Below are 23,676 nucleotides of genomic sequence, written 5' to 3'. Positions count from 1 at the left end.
CCAAGATCCGATATCATGGTGGAAAGTTTAATCCAAAATTTGGAAGAGCGTTTTAGAAAACTGGTGGACAGGTATCCGCTGCTGTCCAGGAATCAACGGCGTACACGACTGCGAGTATAATCTTTGGTTACTGAATGATTTAAGGTTTAGGATTAATGCCAATGGAGAAAGGAATGTTAAGGAGGACAACAATAACTTAGAAGACGAGATTAAAAGAAGAAATGCTAAGCGTTTGGTTCTGGAAGTGTGTCTAATTGGGACGATCAGACTTAAGTGGAGGGCAGTGTAACGAAAATGGCACCAGAACAAACTAGAATTGACAATCGAAATCGATAACTTGCCAAATGTATCGCTTACAATCGACTATATAAGGGCTGCCGGACTGACAGCAAGACACCGTTCTAATAAGAGAGTTGTCGAGTGAGGACAATTCTAAGGAGAGAGTTGTCAAGTAAAGTGTAATCAAGTTATAAAAAAAATTAGTTGTAATAAAAATAAAACCTTGGTTGATTAATTAGATAATGTCATGTGTGTAAATTTGAATGAAATCGCTTCATAACTTTTGACGACTTGAAAAATTGAGTTTTGAGTTAAACGGGTTTAAAGTTTTACATTCAAACCGACGTGGCCTGTTTTGCATTACTTCCAAAGGGTATATATCTTAGAATTGCACTCGGGTTGTTTGCTATTTTTAAATAATATTTTAAACAAATTGTACTATTTAATAAGACAAAAACATTTTTCTAATATTAAAATTTTGAAACTCCAACTCCTTAAGTTATTTACTAATATTATTACTTATAATAATAATTCCCGTATTCACAATATACAATTGAACTTCCATTTCTCGAAGCACCATAATCCACCAAAAAAATTTCGAGTAAGAGTGATTTCCGAGTAATGACAGATAATTTGTATGAAATTTTACTGCTATTGCCTATTCAAGAATGCTACTTGTGGAGAACTTCGGGATATAGAAGTTTTAGTTAAGGAAGTTCACAGTATTACAATAATAAATATATTTACACATCGAGGAGATCGCTTTCTATTACAGTGATCCCCACTTACAGTACTCACACCCCCCAATATTACACAGGGATTCATTTAAGTGACTTTCGCTTAAGTGTCCCAAAAGTCTTGCATGTTAAGAAGGGGCACTTAAGCGAATATATTAAGAAGAAGTATATTAAGAGACATACGCAAATTTTCAGCATCATTATTTAAACACATATTTTTTTTAAACTACAAAATATATAATTTTATACTTTCACATCAACCATTATTTAAAAACTTCTGCTTGTGTTAGGTAAACAACTAATATAAATATTATAACGGTTGGCTGTATCAAATTTTTCAAACTTTGGAAATGTCAAATGCGGTGATAACAATACAGGTTTGTATTTATGGGGCTTTACCAGTGTAATCCATGACGAATTAGGCGATTTTCGTGAGTTTTTTTTTTAAGAAAGTACTTGATCGAATGTTTCAAAGTATTTTTGACGTAATATATATTTTCAGCTATATTTCAATTTTTTTTACAAAAATATTGAAAAATAACGTCTTCGAAGGTGCAAAAAAAGTTCCCCAACTGCTGACATGATCCCATTCTAATGAGCAGCTGAAACAAAAAAATTCAAAAAAGTTATTAAACTTGAAGGTATTTCCTATACAATGATCTACGATTTTGAAAATAAACCCAAAAATTAATACTTTTTTTGAGTATTGTTCAGCACGACTTAAGGGGATAAATCTAATTAGGTGCCATAAAAAATTATGTTTTCAAACATTTTCAGCCATTTCCGAGAAATCTTGCTCACCGTCTTTCAAAACACAGTTAATGAGTAAATAAATGACCAATCGATTACAGCTATACCCCTGCAAGACGGGTAATTTTCAGCTAACATGTTACAGCTATGTTACTCTAAATATTAGCAAAAATTAATTTGTGTGTTACTTTTGTTCGAAGCGTGGGAAAGAAGTAACACTATGCCCCTACTCGTTCAACGGTTTTCTCACTCTATCCAATTACATTTTGCGTAAGTGGTCTCGTTCTACGATAACACTTATACTTGTCTCCTATTGGTCAAGTTTTGACAACTAACAGTCTGTTAATGGCCTCATATATTTTCATATTTGGCATGTTATATATATGTTACCTCTGCTGAAGCAAATGTTAGCATATATGTTATCCCTATGTTATTCAGAACAGATGTATTTGTTACCGTACGGTTCATTATTTTGGTTAGCAGCTTGTTACCTATATTTGTTATCTTTTTCCGCTAACAGTTAAAAATAATTATTTTCTTTTTGTTTTTTATTTTATTTTATTACATTTTTAATTATTACAAAATCAAATATGTAGATAATACAATCATATAAACTTAAACAGTTAAACTTATTATTAAATTTTTACATTTACAAGTTATTAATATAAAAATTACATTTATATATAAATTATTATATTTATGCAATTTATGTTCTAATTTTACAAAAATTCAAATGATATATAATCTTATTTTATTCTTATTCTAAATATATGTATATATTTTAACAATGTTGGGTGGGGACTGGATACTCCTTACGCAAACCTGCTAACAACATATCAAGAAATTCCATCCCAGCATCCAGGCATCTAACACCTAAAACAGAAAAACAAAACAAAGGATGAGTATATGTAAAATAGTACATAATAGAACTACACGCTATACAATGGCCACTAGTATTTACAAAGCTTTTAATATTTATTTTTCTTCTTATATTTAGCACCTGAATTTTTATATATTTCTTTATATATTTATATAGCTTTTAATATTAATTAATCAGCTTATATTTAACCATTGAGGTTAATATGTTCAGAATTCTGCAAACGAGCAGATACCCTGACATCCGAAAGCACTTATTTAAATGAGTTAGGTACCAACCGCTTGTTTACCCAATTCATTTTTTTTTCACTTTTGAACTACACACTTTAAATATAATAATAATTAGGTATTAATTAAGATAATTTTAAAATAACTTACATTTTCTTTTGTATCAAGTCCCGGTCTTTGTGCGTTGATTTTGCCTGCAATTTCATTAAAGCTGTATTAGTAAAAACACACAAATTATTAGATAAACACAAATCACACTTACCTTTTTAATTGAATACTTTTACATATCTCCTGCATAAAAATTAAAATCAATTAATATTAATAATAAAATTTAACCAAAAATAACCTTACCTCTTCAAGCGCCAATTTTTTTATAAAATGGCCAAATTGCGGCTTCAATTTCAGTTTTTCTTTTTTTAATGTCATATCTGTCTTCTTTTAGCATATTATTATATCAATATGCTTACAGTGGCAATATTTTTTCTCTTTCTAACGAAAGCTTTCTCCAATTCAATTCAAAGTTGTAAACAAATGTAAGTGTTGTAATTGTATGAGTAAACATCTGAAAAAGTTTGATTGTGTTTGTGCAGTTTGTTACCTCCGTCTTGCAGGGACATTACCAAAAATAATACAAAAATCGATTTTTTGAAAATTCTAACCTGAATACTTAAATAAATAAAATTTAAACTAATTAAAGTTCTTAAATTAAAATTAGTTAAAATTTTGGTAAAATTTAAAATATTTTTGCAGCTTAACACAACACCCTAATTGCCACTATAGTATTAAAACCAAAGCGTTGCACGCAGCCCACAGTGCTGAGTAAATATAATGTAAACAAACCTCGGCGGCCTCTTACTGCAGCACTGTGATGCATGCGGTGTATCTACTCTTGGACAATAGTGTGGACAAATGCATCATTTACATTAGAAACTTTTCGTGGGGAATTCTCGGTGGTAAGATAGCCGCCATCTTGGTAAAGCACAGTGCTGTATATATTCAGTACTTAAATTTTCTAAGACTTTAGTCATAAAATATCAAATATATATAGTTCTCTTATATAAAGCGAAATTATTTATTTATACTATATTTCACTTATAGAAGATTTTAACATCAATGTGTGCCATATTATATGCAAAATATTTATTTAATGCAGATGAGATATTTTATAAGTGGTGAGAATAAAATTCAGCTCTCATACAAGTAATTCTCTGTGGTAAATTATTTTTGGGCACAGTTATTTCAAATTTACTGACACAAAATTAAAAAAAATGCATTTTTGCTAGTTTTTACTTAAATTATATAGAAATATTTATATTTAAAATATTTTGCCTTTTCCGCACCACCCCTGGGGTATGCAATAAGGCGGGTTATCGACTTTTTTTGAGATACTCGGGGCCTCTGTGGGCATATTTTCAGCTTCACAACTTAAATTTAAAAGGAAAACATGATATAAAAAATGTAGTATACACAAAATATTATAAAAAAATATTTCAATTTTGCAAAATTAAATTCATAAGTTCTTACTGCTTTAAATAAACATAAAAATATATAAAAATAATATTGCAAACAAATTTCTAAGCTCATTAATTTTTACATATACATATACAGTTTGTTAAGTATTATTCATCCAAAAAATACTGTAAACTGCGAACATAAAAAAAAATAAAAAAAATTAACTAAATAAGGGGAAATAGTTATCTATGGGAAATACACAAAAACTCGTTGTGCTTAAAATGAGGTATTCGCCTCCCTGTTAAAAATGTTTAAAGAAATATATGTTCTGATCCTAATGAATAAGTATTTCAAAACATCGGGTTGCGAATTTTCCCAGTAATTAAATGGTTCTATGTCCCTCATCAAACCACTAATATAAATACTATAACGGTTGGTAAAATTCAATCTTCAAAAAATTTAAAGGGCCAAATGGAGTATTACCAACACAGCTATGATTTTTTTAAATTTAAGATTCAAGAAATATTTGAATCGCATTATACATATGAATCTAAAATATTACTAACTTAGCAATAAATACCATTTAATGCTACAATAAAATTGAACAAACATAAGAAATAATTTATAATAATGAATATATGTTTATTTAATATTAATATAATTTATAATATTATTATTTAATATTTATTTAAGTGCTGTTCATCAGACTTTAAAATTTTTGTGAAGATTAAATGCCAGCACAACACCCTAATTACCACAATTGTAGCAAAAAAAGCGTAGCACACAACCCAAGTACGTCTCGATGGTGTGTAAAAAGATGAAAAATACTATAAACACAACAAAGATTTTCTACTGTGTGGACAACGATATTATCCGTAAACGTTAGAAGAAAAACGGGTTTCAAAGTTGGTTCAATGCACAGTTAGTAGGTTCGTTACTTTTGTGTATACGTTCTTTAAATTGTAAAAACAGGAAATTGTGCGTTGTGCCATATATTCATAATTTGCGTAGTGTGTTGGCAGTAAATAAAAAAAAGTGTACAAAATTCCCTTAAACGTTTTGTTTTGTGCTGTGCATGTGGATATTGAAATATACAAAAATGTATGTATTCATAGAGAATATGAGCGGTTTGTTGCTGTATTAACGAAATATTAGGATCTATAACAGCATGCCGTGTGCATTGTCGAAACAGTCTTCTACGACTGTATTCTCTTTTTTGTGCTTTGCATGTGTAGTTGTGTATGCAAATTAAGTGAGAAAAGGTAAGCAGCACACATGCAAACATACACATAAATGGAATGATGTAAAAATGTATACTACATTTGTAGGGATTTCAAAGATACATACATGTGTGTGTGTGTGTGTGTGTATAGACTTGCATCATTGGGCGTCTAAAGAAATCGAAGAAATTGCTGTGTGCGCCTGTGACTGCAACAAAATAACCAAAATTACCTACATATAAGAAAAAAAAAAGAAAAACAGTGTCAAGGAAAATTCAATAAATAACAACAACAACGAAAATATACGCAAGTGGCAAGTGTGCAATACTGTGAAAAAATGCATATTAGTTATTAGAATAAAATGTGCTGAATTTACAGAAAATAAGCGACCTGAATTGCATGGACATGCTTTTTTATACATATATGTACATACACATGTGCATATACGAGTATAAATAATCTTTTCTAAGTTTTGCTCTTCGGAAAAGTGTGTTATAAAGCGCTATAAAATTGTATTGATGTTCCGCCACATGATTTAATGGCATAGATAATTTGTTATGGTTTTTTTCTAAAATGTTTTGTTGTGTTGACACTGCTGCAAAGCAGAAGCAGTAGAAAATTATTGCATGGAGAATATCAGTGTCTTTAAGGGACTATCTAAATGTGGACTTTTGTGGAAAAGTTGTAACTATGTATGTATGTGGAAACAATGTATACATATGGAAACACTGTGTGAAACCTTTAAAGGAGCACCAGTGAAACGCTAACGACTAATACTTTACAACGCAAATTTTAAAATAATAAATATGAAATAACTTGCTCTACACGTTATGAGAAATTATAAATGAGAAAGTGCTTGACTCGAATGAAATAAACGCAAATTTTCGAGTTGGCTAAAAAAATATATTGATAATAAAATCCATATTCTTAAAATGGCAGTGATAGTTACTACTAACCGTTAATAGAATTCTTTCATCCTGCCAGCTGACTTATATACAGTGTTGGAAAAAATAATGGAATTGGAAAATTATTGCGATGGTTGCATACGTTGTCTTCAAATACAGTTGAACTTCTCAAACTCGAATCACCTTAATTAACAAAAACACTTCGAGTTAGAGAGACTTCGAGTTACGGCAAGTAATTTGTATGAAATTTGACCGCTATTTGCCAATTCAAGTGTTCAACTATATTTCATACAGTCCGAAAATAAGAAATATTAACGTATTTTTTTGTTTTTAACATTTACGAGTTGACTTTATTATATGAAAAAAAAAACATTTTCCAAATGTTTATTAACAAAAACAAATCATTTTAATTCATTGCACTTACTTGGAAAACATTATAGAAACAAAACAGCGAAACATTTGTAATATACCGTGCTACAGCTATGTAGTTGCACAAGCGTTCAATTCTAAATATAAACGCCGAATTTAATAATATTCATATTTGATTCTATTATTTTTGCCACACTGTATATAAAGTCAGCTAGCATGAGAAAATAGTTTTATTATTGTTGTGGGGAAAGGATGAATGTATTAAATATTTGACACAATTTCACATTCAAGCCTAGGTCGATATACACAGCATAAAGTCAAGTTGACCGACAATATTAATTTTGCTTAGAATGTTAAGGCTAGTGGATAGTATAGACCGCTATCATTAATGTTAGTAACAAGTCACTGTATGATATTATAGCATGCTCAATGCAAACTTTATTAAGTTATCTCAGATAAGGATCGATATGATAAACGTTAAACCGTATATGAGTGAAAGGATAAAGTGTTAAAGTCTCTTTTTACTGATTTCTCTCATTTGAATAAGATATTAGGAAGAATATTCGAGGGATCGTACAAATCGGTCAATGTATATATCCCCACAGAAAAAACTGTATGATATCACATGGCCAATCAACCGGCCCAAAACGTGAAATTTTCTGTCCATAGGGCGAAGCGATGTCGCATGGAATAGTCGAGCGGCTTTTGTTCTTGCAAAAGCTGTATTTTGTACACTTTCAATTTATGATCTCGACGTAAAATGCGCCAAGTCGTTTCATATGTCAGTCTGAGTTGCTGCGAACGGCGCCGAATCGACTCTTAATAGTCTAAGTCCATGATTAAATGCCAAACAATACTGAACAAAAATAACATGACAGCTTGACAGACTCACGTGCGATCTGTCAAAAAAAGGTTTGTTTGGCGCTGACCTATTATAGTTTATTTATTATAGTTGTAGAAACAAAGTAATTTTTGTATTTTTGAATAAAAAAAATGAAATCACTCTACGGTTCTTAGAAATTTCTCAAAGACATCGGAATACAGTTACAGCATACATTAATTTTTATATGTTTTTTTTTTTTTCAAAACAAATGTTAAATAGATATAACTATTTTGCTCCATGCAAAATGATAAACCTATTTTTATATGGAAGCTGTGTACATAAGCAGTAATCACAACGTTTTCTGTATATTATAATTTAGTATATGTTTGCAGACAAGTCATCACAGCTTCTATCCATTATATGATTATAATGGAAAGCATTCGTAAATGACATCATTGATTCATCTTTCAGTCGTTGTTGTTTGTTTATTTGTAGCACTCATGATTCGATGTTTATTTGTTGAGAACCATTGAATGCGTGTCAGGCAGCACTCTTTGGCAATGATGATCGATTTTAAAATGAATGTACTTATGTGGGGTGACGACTGCAATACAACTATTTCATATCCCTTAACCAATTCTTGCAGTTTATGATATACTATTGTTGCGTATTTTTACAGAGCAATATGTCGTTATGAAATAATTAGTTTTCAATGAGTTTTCTGAGAAAACTAGTTTGCAAAAAACGTCGCAAAACTCACTATTCGATATCACTGTATCATGTTTCCGTGACAAATTTTAGTTTTGTCAGGCAGTCAGTTCTCGTGAAACAATTTCTACTCATCACTATATTTCAGCATAACTCTACTCTTAGTAAAAATATTAAAAAGAAAGTTGCATAAAAAATTTCAGGCTGAGTTTAGAATTCTCGAAATATTATGAAAACAAATGGCGCCATAACTTGTGCAGCGACAAAAGAAAAATTTATTTGTTCGTGAATGAGGTCAGACAGAATGTGCTCATTTTCAAATACAAAGAATTTCATGTACAGTTTATAAGAAAAACGGGTTAAACATGGGATCGGCAACGTAATGCTCTGTAGTAGGACAATATATCGTATTACAGATACCATGAATAAGTGCCAATATAAAGATATCTTGGAGAGCATGATACTGTCATATACAGAGAAAAGTATGCCACTAATGTGCAAATTTCAGTAGGATAATGATCCTAAGCATACTTTAGCTGACATCGATTGGTCACTTCTCTGCTCGCTATCTGGGCGCTGCTCGACTGCCAAAAAAAATAAACATGTGAAAGCAACAACAAAGTTATCTAGTTGAATTTGTATGTATGTACATGCTGAAAATGGTTCAGCACTATTGCGCTTAATCATGCGATTTAGTACAGGCTTGCACCATAAGTGCTGCCTGTCTGTTTGAATTACAGGATAGTGCGTTCTTTTGGCTTCTATATAACGCTTAGCAAATCGATGACAGCTTTTATTTGGTAAAATCTTGGTTCCTGCACAACGGTGTGAGTTCTCTTAATTGACCAAGTCCGCCCACCGACTTGGCTACTTATTTTGTCCATCCATTTTTTGCAGTCCTTTAATTATCTGCTAGATATTTAAGTTTCAATTTAATTTTGTTGCTAATATTATAACTATACTCTCGCAACAAAAGTTGCTAAGAGAATATTATAGTTTTGTTCACATAACAACGGTTGTTTGTAACGCAGGATTTAATGGCATAGATAATTTGTTATGGTGTTTTCTAAAATGTTTTATTGTGTTGACACTGCTGCAAAGCAGAAGCAGTAGAAAATTATTGCATGGAGAACATCAGTGTCTTTAAGGGACTATCTAAATGTGGACTTTTGTGGAAAAGTGTAAAAAAATATATTGATAATAAAACCCATATTCTTAAAATGGCAGTGATAGTTACTACTAACCGTTAATAGAATTCTTTCATCCTGCCAGCTGACTTATATACAGTGTTGGAAAAAATAATGGAATTGGAAAATTATTGCGATGGTTGCATACGTTGTCTTCAAATACAGTTGAACTTCTCAAACTCGAATCACCTTAATTCACAAAAAAACTTCGAGTTAGAGAGACTTCGAGTTATGGCAAGTAATATGTATAAAATTTGACTGCTATTGCCAATTCAAGTGTTCAACTATATTTCATACAGTACGAAAATAAGAAATATTAACGTATTTATTTGTTTTTAAGGCACGATTCCGATTACTTTGGCGGTCGGTGTTTGACTCGGATCGGTATAAATAAGGTATCGGGTGAAAGAGGAGGCTCTCCAGAGCAGGAATACATATAAATATTCTCGATTGGTATATTCTTATAGTTTTTAAAATATTCAAGTTTAAAAGTCCAATTTTTTCTATAAGTAACACAGGTAATTTCATTACACACACTATTTTTCACATATTGAAAATTACACTATTAACGTTCAATTTAATTCAAAATATAGATTTATTTAAGATTTTTTAAGCAAAAATAACTTATTTTAAAAATCACTTAGCACACTAATAGCTGAAAAGGTTTCTGTGTTTACAATTAGGTGGAAAACGAGCGTTGCCACATGTTAGAAACCATAGATGATAGATTTTTTAATGAGTGTGTTTTATTTATTAGCATATCATAATTTTTTGTCGTAGAACTCTTCAGCATCAAGGATGTATATAAAAAATCTTTCTAGGGATGTCCAAAGTTTTTTTTCGCTTAGAACTCCTTTCTGCACTAGCGGCCTTCGGACGCGCTTCAAAAAAATTACCCTGGTCGAGCCAAAACCGGGGTGTCCAAAGTTTTTTTTCGCGTAGAACTCCTTTCTGCACAGGCGGCCTTCGGCCGCGCTTTAAAAAAATAACCCTGGTAGAGCCAAAACCGGGGTGTCTAAAGTTTTTTTCGCGTAGAACTCCTTTCTGCACTGGCGGCCTTCGGCCGCGATTTAAAAAAATACAAGTGTTAGCAAAATAAACGGCTGTCCTCGATATGATTTTTAAAAATTTAAATTTTAAAGGGTATCTACAATGTGGCAGCGATCGTTTTCCGCATAATTGTAAACACATAAATTTGAGAGTGGAAAGTGATTTTTGAAATATATAATTCTAACTTTAAAATTATATAATAAAAGTAAAATGTACATTTAATGCAACGCCTACAGTTTTATTTAATATATTTAAGGCGAAAAAGTGCGTAAAATGTGTTGAAAGTGTATTAAATTGTGTGAAATAGCTAGTTGAAAATTTTGATTTTTTTATCTTTAAAGCGGAATATCTCGAAAACTAGGCGTCTGCGGTACCTATTACCCTATATATTTTTGAATCGGGAGGACGCCTTTTCCAAATGTTTATTAACAAAAACAAATCATTTTAATTCATTGCACTTACTTGGAAAACATTATAGAAACAAAGAATATAGAAACTAAGCGAAACATTTGTAATATACCGTGCTACAGCTATATAGTAGCACAAGCGTTCAATTCTAATATAAACGCCGAATTTATTAATATTCATATTTGATTCTATTATTTTTCCCACACTGTATATAAAGTCAGCTAGCATGAGGAAATAGTTTTATTATTGTTGTGGGGAAAGGATGAATGTATTAAATATTTGACACAATTTCACATTCAAGCCTAGGTCGATATACACAGCATAAAGTCAAGTTGACCGACAATATTAATTTTGCTTAGAATGTTAAGGCTAGTGGATAGTATAGACCGCTATCATTAATGTTAGTAACAAATCACTGTATGATATTATAGCATGCTCAATGCAAACTTTATTAAGTTATCTCAGATAAGGATCGATATGATAAACGTTAAACCGTATATGAGTGAAAGGATAAAGTGTTAAAGTCTCTTTGTACTGCTTTTCTCATTTGAATAAGATAATAGGAACAATATTCTAGGGATCGTACAAACCGTATGATATCACATGTCCAATCAACCGACCCAAAACGTGAAATTGTCTGTCCATAGGGCGAAGCGATGTCGCAGGGAAAGGTCGAGCGGCTTTTGTTCTTGCAAAAGCTGTATTTTGTACACTTTCAATTTATGATCTCGACGTAAAATGCGCCAAGTCGTTTCATATGTCAGTCTGAGTTGCTGCGAACGGCGCCGAATCGACTCTCAATAGTCTAAGTCCATGATTAAATGCCAAACAATACTGAACAAAAATAACATGACAGCTTGACAGACTCACGTGCGATCTGTCAAAAAAAGGTTTGTTTGGCGCTGACCTATTATAGTTTAATTTGACCCTAAGTCCTCGCTCAATTGTTTGTAGAAACAAAGTAATTTTTGTATTTTTGAATAAAAAAAATGAAATCACTCTACGGTTCTTAGAAATTTCTCAAAGACATCGGAATTTTACTAAATTATTGTGCCCGAGTCGTTACAGCATACATTAATTTTTATATGTTTTTTTTTTCAAAACAAATGTTTAATAGATATAAGTATTTTGCTCCATGCAATATGATAAACCTATTTTTATATGGAAGCTGTGTACATAAGCAGTAATCACAACGTTTTCTGTATATTATAATTTAGTATATGTTTGCAGACAAGTCATCACAGCTTCTATCTATTATATGATTATAATGGAAAGCATTCGTAAATGACATCATTAAAGAATCGTTGTTGTTTATGTTTATTTGTGGCACTCATGATTCGATGTTTATTTGTTGAGAACCATTGAATGCGTGTCAGGCAGCACTCTTTGGCAATGATGATCGATTTTAAAATGAATGTACTTATGTGGGTGGACGACTGCAATACAACTATTTCATATCCCTTAACCAATTCTTGCAGTTTATGATATATCCTTCTATGCATGTTACTATTGCATGATTGTTGCGTATTTTTACAGAGCAATATGTCGTTATGAAATAATTAGTTTTCAATGAGTTTTCTGAGAAAACTAGTTTGCAAAAAACGTCGCAAAATTCATTATTCGATATTGCACTGTTTTCGTGACAAATTTTAGTTTTGTCAGACAGCGAGTTCTCGTGAAACAATTTCTACTCATCACTATATTTCAGCATAACTCTACCATATCAGTAAAAATATTAAAAAGAAAGTTGCAAAAAAAATTTCAGGCTGAGTTTAGAATTCTCGAAATATTATGAAAACAAATGGCGCCATAACTTGTGCAGCGACGAAAGAAAAATTTATTTGTTCGTGAATGAGGTCAGACAGAATGTGCTCATTTTCAAAATGCAAAGAATTTCATGTACAGTTTATAAGAAAGACGGTTAAACATGGGAGCGGCAACGTAATGGTCTGTTGTAGGACAATATATCGTATTACAGATACCATGAATAAGTGCCAATATAAAGATATCTTGGAGAGCATGATACTGTCATATACAGAGAAAAATATGCCACTAATGTGCACATTTCAGTAGGATAACGATCCCCTAAGCATACTTTAGCTGACATCGATTGGTCACTTCTCTGCTCGCTATCTGGGCGCTGCTCGTCTGCCAAAAAAAATAAACATGTGAAAACAACAACAAAGTTATCTAGTTGAATTCGTATGTATGTACATTAGGGTGGCCCTTATTTTCCAAAGTATTCCGATTCTCGATCGCACCCCCTAGAAATATGAGAATAGCCAAAAAACTAGTATATACAAAGTTTTAGGTCAATCAAAAAAGTTTTAGAGGTTGCGCAAGGATCTTGAAATCCTGAAAAATTAAGAATTTTTGCCATTTTTATGTCTCAGACTTCCATATTTCAAAGCCATACTATCTGGTTTTCCATACCGTAATAAGATAATAAGAATAACATTAGAACCGTTATAACGGTATATCACGAGCTTGCGACGCTTGAGAATGCACGTGCACCTCATTAAATTTACTTTCATATTTGTATATATGTAACTCTATCATCAATCGATCGATTTTTAAGATTGTGGTAATTTTGGAAAGGTAATAAAATGCAGATCTTATTACGGTATGGAAACCTGATAGTATGGCTTTGAAATATGGAAGTCTGAGACATAAAAATGGCAAAAATTCATAATTTTTTAGGATTTCAAGCTCTTTGCGCAACCTCTAAAACTTTTTTGATTGACCTAAAACTTTGTATATACTAGTTTTTGGGCTATTCGCAGATTTCTAGGGGGTGCGATCGAGAACCCAGAAACTTTTTTTATCCTCCATACAACTAAAGGCCACCCTAATGTACATGCTGAAAATGGTTCAGCACTATTGCGCTTGATCATGCGATTTAGTGCAGGCTTGCACCATAAGTGCTGCCTGTCTGTTTGAATTACAGGATAGTGCGTTCTTTTGGCTTCTATATAACGCTTAGCAAATCGATGACAGCTTTTATTTGGTAAAATCTTGGTTCCTGCACAACGGTCTGAGTTCTCTTAATTGACCAAGTCAGCCCACCGACTTGACTACTTATTTTGTTCATCCATTTTTTGCAGTCCTTTAATTATCTGCTAGATATTTAAGTTTCAATTTAAATTTTCTTGCTAATATTATTACTATACTCTCGCAACAAAAGTTGCTAAGATCATATTATAGTTTTGTTCACATAACGGTTGTTTGTAGCGCCTAAAACTAAACGAGTTAGACATAGGGCAATATATACCAAAGTGATCAGATTGTAGAGTGGAGTTCAAATCCGGATGTCTGTCTGTCCGTCCGTGGGTGCAACGGATAACTTGAGTAAAAATTAAGATATCTTAATGAAACTTAGAACACATGTTCCTTGGGACCGTGAGAGGGTTGTTTTCGAATATGGGCAAAATCGGACCACTGCCACGCCCACAAAATGGCGAAAACCGAAAACACATAAAGTGTCATAACTTAAGCAATGAAAGTGAAATTTGGTACAAAGGATCGTTCCTGGAAGGGGATATTTGGATGTAATTATTTTGGAAAGTGAGCGTGGCCCCGCTCCCAAATATGTTTTTTGTATATATGTCACAAATCAATAAAGATATATAAACCAAACTTTCTGCAGTCGCTTCCGTTACGCACCTCATTCCACACCATGAAAGTAGTTGAAATCGGATAATAACCACGCCCACCTCCCATATTAAGGTTAAGTTGAAAATTACTAAACGTGCGTTAACTTACTAACGGAAAACATCAGAAACACTAAATTTTACAGAAGAATTGGCAGAAGGAAGCTGAACTCAGATTTTTTTATAAATTTGAAAATGGGCATGGCGTCGCCCACTTATGGGTCAAAAACTATATCTCAGAAACTACTCGACCGATTTTAATGAAATTCGGTACATAATATTTTCTTATTACCCTGATGAAACGAACGGAATGTGGTCGAAATCGGTTCTCAATCACGCCTATTTCCCTTATAACTAAATTTTGAATTCTGGAATTTGCTCAACCCTTATATAATAATTATGATGATTATATGTGTCAAATTTCATCTACAAATTGCGAGAGTATAAAATAGTGTTTCCTTACTTGTTTTTTATTTCTTTAAGGGATATAAGAAATTAATTGTAACATTCTTTTCCTCCAAACATTAATGGGTTACATGGGGTTTGTCGGGTAAATAAAGGCAATTCGATAAACTTGTGCTGGAACGAAGGATAGGCAAAACAACTAAAAATTGGAATTTTGGCAGACATTTTTTTTTCAAAAAATAAAAATTTCAGTCAAATTTGCATGACATTTTGTTTTTTTAAAATATTTTTAATATAAATAAACCCATGTAACCGTATCGCCTTAATCAAAGTGAATTTGTTTAGCCATTGAAAGCAACGCGGGTGTGTATTCTTTTAATTTGGACCATTTGTGTATATACGATATAAGGACAAAATAATAGGGTCACTTTTTAAAAATGTAGATTGACATAAATTCTTTAGTATTCTTTGTCGCAAACTATTGAGTTCATTTGGGGAAATATTTAGTGGACTTCGTGGTTCTTAAAAGCAAAAAATACCGGACACGCAAGACGATGTATAGAAGGGATTGTGAAATCATTTAAAAATGGCGAAACAAAGAAAATAGTCAGTCAGCATCTGCATTAAAATTTCAATAGTCTTCTCAAACTATTACACGCAGACCAGTTATAAGTCGGGGAGAAAACAGAATATATTTATATACCACTAAAGATAGTTCCATTACGGTGGATAGGTTTTTTCCTGATCTGGCGTTATGTCAATGTTTTGAATTTTAAATAATATGATCAAACAACTTTAAGTTCAAATACTTGAAGAACTTTGGACAGCAAGACAATGGCCTCAAACACACACTCGGAATCCGTTTCGGAGAATGTTGTTGAGGGTTGGCCTGCGCAATTACTAGACATAAATCTTACAGAAAATTTGTGGTAAATCTACAATAATCACATAGCACAAACAAATACCAAAATCTAAACTGATTTATGGCAAAAAGTTCAGGTAAACGATGCTTTCAAAGATACACGTCGATTTGGTGGAATCTCAGCAATGTAATTGCTAATAAAGGATATGCAAAAAATATTAATTTTAAAACATATTCCACTCAATAATAATAATAATTTCTGCGTTTAAGCAAATGTTTGTCTGCTTTGTCTCTATTTTTATGTCCAATGCGGTTTTGATGCGAGCAAACATTTTAATTTTTTTTTAAGTTACGTGAAAACTTTTTTACCCTTACCCTTAAGAATTGGCAACGGCGAATACCGCAGACGATGGAACGATGAGCTGTATGTGTTATTCGACGACATAGACATAGTCCAGCGAATAAAAAAACAGCGGCTACGCTGGCTAGGACATGTTGTTCGAATGGATGAAGGTGCTCCAGCTCTGAAAGTATTCGATGCAGTACCCGCTGGTGGAAGCAGAGGAAGAGGGAGACCTCCACTCCGATGGAAGGACCAGGTGGAGAGGGACCTGGCTTCGCATGGAATAACCAATTGGCGCCAAACTGCCAGAAGGAGAGATGCGTGGCGCGCTGTTTTGGACTCGGCTATAACCGCGTAAGCGGTGTCTACGCCAGTCAAGAAGAAGAAGAAAACTTGTTTTTTTAGTTTTCATTTAAGCTTTAAATTTCATATCAAAAACGTATTCTTCGTTTCATTATTACATGTGCGTTAATTACTTTTAATATATATATTCTATTGGCCTTTGCAAAATCTGCATGCGTGACACTATTGTTTTGGCCATAACTATATATATATATGTATATACATACATAAGTATTAACAAGGATAATGAATACTGTGCAAACAGTTTTATACTCAAAACAGAATGTTATAAATGTCAAATACAAAAACGTCAAATAAGTCCGATAAGTACAGGCACACACAAGCGTATATAAAAACCACGCACACGAATGCCATATGTGAGAATACGCAAATGCAGCAGGAATACGACTTTAGTGAAATAAAAATAAAAAAATATTCGCAATATTATTTTTTAACTGCAAACACAATAGCAAATAAAAAGGAATGAAGTTAGTGATATTTGATTGTTGAAATAACGAACGAAAGCGCAGCAGGATGTTTTACACATATTTGGCAAAAAACGCAAGTTAGAACACGCACACATATGCATATATTTTATATGTGTGGAGTTGTAAATATAGTGCAGTTTCTAAAAAGTTGAACTTCATTGGGGATTGATACACATACTTACATACTACTGTGCGACTGGATGACACAAAACCGAAAATATTTTTTGTATATATGTACGTATGTATCTGCCTAAAGTCTTTATGAGCTTGAAAAGTTGTTTCATGTTTAGATAGACATGCGGCATGTAGTGATGTGTGTAAACTTATTTATTTACTTGGAATTTTACAGTCTACCTACCCACCCGAATGCAGTTCTGCTATAAAAAATGTCCGTGTGAAGGCGAAAATAAAATTCAATCAAGTTAAATTCAACACACGATATTAAGTCGAAGTAACACAATCTCCTTTTATTCCAGTTGTTTGTGCGCTTTGTCACTCTTTAGGTTTTGTGAAGTGAAGGCAGCCTATATATGCGCATACCTTCAGACCGGGCAAAAGACAAAAAAAAATCAGCAAGAAAAAAATCTTCATTCAGCTGCCACAAAATTTTAAAAATTTATTTCAAAACTCTTTGGTTTTTAAACTTAGTAAATAATTTTGAGGTTTAGACGGGTCCGTTCCGGTTACTTAGAACCGACTGTCGTGGCATCGTGTTTGGTATCATCACTGCTTATAGAAGTAGTGACCAAATTTTCAGTTACATCGTGAGAAATTTCGGTCCAAACACGGGTTATGGCATCTCCTAAATGTGTTCAATCGCATGTAAATATGGTGACTGTGATTGTGAATTTAGCTGCTTAGTGGCTTTCTGTGCCGTGTACTTTGTATCGCTGTTTTGTTGAAAAATACAAGGCTTTCCAAAAACAAAATTATCCGGAGTTGTTATTGTGTGCCAATATACTCTTATAATCATAGAAGACTAGTACCCTCTGTAAAAAAAGTCCAACTCCAGATAAGCCATGGTCCTCCAACCATAACGCTATGAAATAAATGTTTGGCCGTTCTCCACAACACTGATAAGTTCCAATTAGTTCGTTGACGGCGGGCTTTAGCCTTTCACACAGTACGTTCGATTGGACCTTGTTTCGAACATTATGGCAACTACGAATTTCGGTATCTGCATAAATGTAGGAAATTATTGATTTCGATTATCGAATATGGTTGGTTCTGATATCCATTTTCGTTATATATTATATATCATGTACATGAGAACTTTAAAACAAAATATTATTAATTACTTTGTTAATATTTTTAGTGAAACTTCGGATAAGTACCCGACTAAAATAAGTAAAACTAAAACAAATCTTATAATTAAAAGAAAGTTTATTATACTGAGAGGAGGCAAAAATGTTGAACACATTGCGGAATAGCATAATAAAATTGCTGGCAGTCAGCCTTCTGCTGTTGAGTTGCCAGTTAGCGAGTGCAACAGGTTCGTCCATGGCATCCCTTAAATATCAGATAAGCTCCTCTAGTGAAAATGACGATGATTACTTGTCACAAAAAGGTAAGTGGCTTCCACATACAGAGTTTCATATTAACTAAAGAGTTAGAGATAGAGTTATATACACCACAGTGAACAGGGTGACGAGATGAGTTGAAATCCGGATGTCTGTCAAGCTATAACTTGAGTAAAAATTGAGCTATCTTGATAATGCTTGGTACACATATACCTTGGCAGCATAAGAAGATTGATATTGTAGATGGAATCGGACTACTGTCACGCCCACAAAATAGCGATAACCGAAAACCTATACATTACAATAACTAGACCATTAATAGAGTTATGAAAGTGGTATTTGGAACAAAGTATCACATTAGGAAAGGGCATATTCAGTATTTTTTGGGCGTGTCAATTGTCTACAGAGGAATGCTGCAATATCAACCTCCTCAGAGTCCCGCGATCAACAGGTGCACCAAGTTTCATCAACAAATAATTTTTTGCACTGAGCTACAGATAATCCTGAAATAAATTTTTCTGGTTATCCTGACATGTGATAATAATAAATGTACACATATGTATGTGCTTTATACGTTTCCGTTTCCGTTTTCATCATCATCATTTTCGTTTTTAGAAAACGTTTTGGAAAAGTCCTATCATGGACTAATCCGGGAGAATGAGACTTTAGTTGAAATAACGCCACTCATTAAAGTGGATGAGGAGAAAATATGCAATTTTCGAATACTAAAGAAACCATACCATGAAATACCATTCCAGGTACGTATATTAATATTACATACTGTAAACAGAAAAAACATTAATAAACTCGCGTTTGTTATTGCGTTTCAGATTGAATTAGTAAACAATTTGGGAATTTTGAAGGCTCGTCGCACACTTAATTGTGAGAAGCGTAAGAGTTATCATTTTGAAATTATGGCAGTTTTTTGCGATGGCACCCACTCGGCCACGGCGAATGTACACATAACCGTTATTGATATTAACGAATACGCGCCAACATTTCTACAGCCTTCGTATGTAACTGAAGTGGATGAAGGGCGCTTATATAAGGAAATTATACGTGTCGAAGCGACCGATAAGGATTGCACACCTTTATTTGGCGACGTTTGTAAATATGAAATACTGAACAATGACCAACCGTTTGTTATCGATAACGAGGGATCAATCAAAAATACGGATCCATTATCACACAAAGCCTCGCATAACCACATTTTGTCGGTGGTGGCATACGATTGTGCAATGAAAGAATCGTCGCCAATTATGGTGAGCATTAAGGTGCGTCGCGTTTGTGAAGCAAGATTCCTAGGAATACCCGAACGTATCGACTATACGGTGAGACGAACAATATGCAAGTGTTTAATATAGTAACTAAATCGAATATATACAATAGGCAACAACAACAGAAAGTCTTTCGCTTTTCCCAAATGCACGCCTGGAACTTTGTGACATGTATTGCAGTAATCAGAACTTAAACATTCACACTTCGGTGGCTTTGAAGGTAAGACACAAAAAATGTAATTAATGATAGTTAGTATACCACGACTTTGAAGAAGTTGTGAGTCTGTCGAAGAGCGACCGTTATTAGATAATTGTCGTTGTTGTTGATGTACCGGTTACCCAAACCTGTCTGAACCCGCAAGCCTAGATCAATTGTAATTTCAATTCATCTGACGGGAAGCTCAAGAAACGAGCTGTTTCGAAAGGGTCGGACCAAAGGGAAAGTGGTGTTAGATGAGTGGATTTTGGTGTGCGTTAGTGTCATGCAGTTGTGATGAGTGATATTTCTATTTTTGAATCACTGTGATTTGATTGATTGCAAATTTTAAATCACTGTGATTATATATTGCTATAGCGATCGCAACAAAAAAAAAACGAATTTATGAGAATTTGTACTCCACAATTTTGTTTTTTTTTTTTTTTTAATTTTTTACATTTACAATTTTATTAATTTTAACAACATCCAACATTTACCTGCTTTTGTAATCACAATTAACTAATTAATAATTTTGGGTACATTTAACTTTTGTAATCATCGTACTCAAAATGATCGAAATCGCAACTAAAATTGATACTGTGATCACTGAACTGTGATTGCTACTCGCCGAACTGCTATTTCTACTGAACTGTGATAGCTACTGAGCAGTAATTGCTATTTTACGAACTGCTTTTGCTACAATGATCGAATTAGAATCACTGAACTGCTATTGCTACAGTGATCGAATTAGAAGTACTGAACTGCTATTGCTACAGTGATCGAATTTGAATTACTGAACTCCTATTTGTACTGTGATCGAACAAAAGCACTGAACTTGTCAACTTCCACAGCAGCCGGTTCTACGCACCGGAGTTGACCCGGATTTTATCCGGTCAAGGTCTGCCCTTTCGGCGATCTAACCCTGTTTGGATCGATTAGTTTTAAGTTTAGTTGTACGTCTGCTGCTTATGCGCTAAAAGGCTCCATCCAAATTCCACCTCGGTTAGGTGCAACACATGCAATGGATGGAGCCATCTCAAGACCTGTTCAGGCCTTAAGACCCATATCGAGTGGACCACACGTTTGTGGCCCCTTGCTGTCAACGCAATACTGCGACTGTTGCCTCTACGGCAGTGCAACCTGCACCCAGTTCGCGCAACGCGCCGCCACTCTCAGGGAGTGGCCAACTTAGGGGCCTTACGGCCCCCAGGAGCTCAAGTAGACAGTATGACTCCCAATCTGACCAACACCAAGACACACCCGATTCTTACAATTCAACTGAAACGGGCTCCAGAGCAAGATCGAGGAGATAACTGATTTTTTGAGTCGGGAAGGCATATCAATAGCTGCGGTCCAAGAAACCAAGTTAAACAGCCACTCAGACCTTCTGAGTTGTGCAGGTTTCAACGTTTTACGTAAAGATCGCGAGCGAGATAGTGGTGGTGGCCTAGCATTCCTATTACACAACACCGTGCAATATCGTCTTATCGAAGGTGACATCGACCGCAGGGACTCTATCCTAGAATGTCAGGGTATAGCTGTCCGGTCAGGCGATGTCGAGCTCGAAATATTTAATATATACATCCCCCCAGTTACAAGTTGCCCAACAGGATATCACCCGAATATTAGTGCGCTACTTCGTGGTGAAAACCGACTGATATTTGGCGAATTTAACGCGCACCACGATCTTTGGCATTCTTGCCTGTCAAATGATCGGAGAGGGATGGAGCTGGCAGAACAGATAGACGATTCGACATTCTGCACAATGAATAACGAAGCTCCCACCAGAATTATGAGCACCTGCAGCAGCTCGCCAGACATCACAATTGCTAGCGGTGGTCTGATAAACGGCATAACATGGTGACCTATGCTAACTCTTGCATCAGACCACCTGCAAATAATTATCTCGATTGAGAAACCTCCTGACTTTATTTCCGCGGACAACCGCACTTATGTTAACTTTAATAAAGCTAACTGGGACGGCTTCACGGAATTCACCGGGAATGCCTTCGCCGCTCTTCCCATTCCTACGGACGTCAATTCCGCAAGGTGATCACCGATGCTACTGCTCGTTTCATACCAGCCGGAAGAATTGCTAACATGCGCCCTAATTTCCCGGCTGAAGCGGCAGTTTTAGCTAATGAGCGTGACTCCTTACGCCAGGTCGATCCCTGTGATCCCCGCATAAGGGATCTCAATTTGGAGATTCGACAACTGGTAAATAACTATAAGCGGACGAAATGGGTAGAGCACTTGAAGTCCTGTAATCTTTCCACTTGCTTGAGTTGTTCGTCGAGAGAGGACTTTACTTTTCAATTGCCTACTTAGTCCATACTAGCACCTGTTGGCAAGAGTGATTCTGCGTTGGATTTCCAGGCTGACATTGTTATTGCTGTTAATGCTGGTTCCCAGGTAGACGAAATTATCTACAACTTCAAAGTTATGACTGTCAACAGTGACGTGGGAGCCAAGACGCGAATGCGCTGACTGTTTGTTTGACGACAGGAGATATTTCGTCTTGTCCTCGTTCACCACCAGACCCATACGCTTCGCTTCCTTATCCAGTCTGGAGAAAGCAGAACTAACGGCGCGGGTTTTGTTTCCAATGATATCGATATCATCGGCGTACGCCAGTAGCTGTACACTCTTGTAGAAGATTGTACCTTCTCTATTTAGCTCTGCAGCTCTTATAATTTTCTCCAGCATCAAGTTAAAGAAGTCGCACGATAGTGAGTCACCTTGTCTGAAACCTCGTCTGGTATCGAACGGTTCGGATAGGTCCTTCCCGATCCTGACGGAGCTTTTGGTGCTGCTCAACGTCAGCTTACACAGCCGTATTAGTTTTGCGGGGATACCAAATTCAGACATCGCGGCATAAAGGCAGCTCCTTTTCATGCTGTCGAAAGCAGCTTTAAAATTGACAAAAAGGTGGTGTGTGTCGATCCTCTTTTCACGGGTCTTCTCCAAGATTTGGCGCATGGTGAATATCTGGTCTGTTGTTGATTTTCCAGGTCTAAAGCCACACTGATAAGGTCCAATCAGTTTGTGGACGGTGGGCTTTAGTCTTTCACACAATACGCTCGACAGAACCTTATACGCGATGTTGAGGAGGCTTATCCCACGGTAATTGGCGCAAATTGTGGGGTCTCCCTTTTTGTGTATTGGGCAGAGTACACTGAGATTCCAATCGTCGGACAATGGAACATCTGCTCCATCGTCGTCGATTGGGGAACCGGGTTCGCCATCTCCTGGTGTTGTACTTTCACTGCCATTCCGCAGGCTAGAGAAGTGTTCCCTCCACAAACTCTGGTCATCAATAACTAGATCACCTCTGGGGGTCCTACAGGAGTGTGCTCCGGTCTTGAAACCTTCAGTTAGTCGCCGGATGTTTTCGTAAAATTTTCGAGCATTACCCCTGTCGGCCAGCTTGTCCAGCTCTTCATACTCACGCATTTCGGCCTGTTTCTTTTTTTGTCTGCAAATACGTCTCGCTTCCCTCTTCAGCTCTCGGTATCTTTCCCATCCCGCTCGCGTTGCGGTCGATCGCAATGGTTTCGGTTGCAGCTGTACGTAAGGAGTTTGATATGCCGTCCCACAGCTC

General features: G+C 34.7%; 1 protein-coding gene and 1 long non-coding RNA gene across 8 annotated transcripts in view; one reads left to right on the top strand and one right to left on the bottom strand.

Moving 5' to 3' along the window:
* Positions 1-534: 534 nt before the first annotated feature.
* LOC128922960 (uncharacterized) lies at positions 535-3,953 on the bottom strand. Its single transcript, XR_008472124.1, has 4 exons — positions 3,222-3,953; positions 3,133-3,161; positions 3,021-3,064; positions 535-2,639 (listed from the first exon to the last, which is right to left on the bottom strand). It is a non-coding gene; the product is annotated as an uncharacterized LOC128922960 (long non-coding RNA).
* A 1,140-nt stretch (positions 3,954-5,093) lies between these two features.
* Positions 5,094-23,676, top strand: part of LOC105220001 (calsyntenin-1) — a 28,798-nt gene continuing 10,215 nt past the window's right edge. The window contains exons 1-5 of one of the 7 annotated variants that reach the window (XM_054235345.1): positions 5,258-5,584; positions 18,398-18,649; positions 19,218-19,360; positions 19,433-19,933; positions 19,992-20,099. In XM_054235345.1, the coding sequence (XP_054091320.1) occupies positions 18,490-18,649; positions 19,218-19,360; positions 19,433-19,933; positions 19,992-20,099 (912 nt within the window). In that variant the 5' untranslated portion in view covers positions 5,258-5,584; positions 18,398-18,489. The other 6 variants (XM_054235340.1, XM_054235341.1, XM_054235339.1 and 3 more) reach the window with 6 other exon arrangements.

Source organism: Zeugodacus cucurbitae, chromosome X (assembly GCF_028554725.1).
Source record: "Zeugodacus cucurbitae isolate PBARC_wt_2022May chromosome X, idZeuCucr1.2, whole genome shotgun sequence".
In the NCBI taxonomy this organism is placed as follows: Eukaryota; Metazoa; Arthropoda; class Insecta; order Diptera; family Tephritidae; genus Zeugodacus; species Zeugodacus cucurbitae.
Note: the sequence above shows the minus strand (reverse complement) of the source record. Positions and strands in the feature narration are given on the sequence as shown.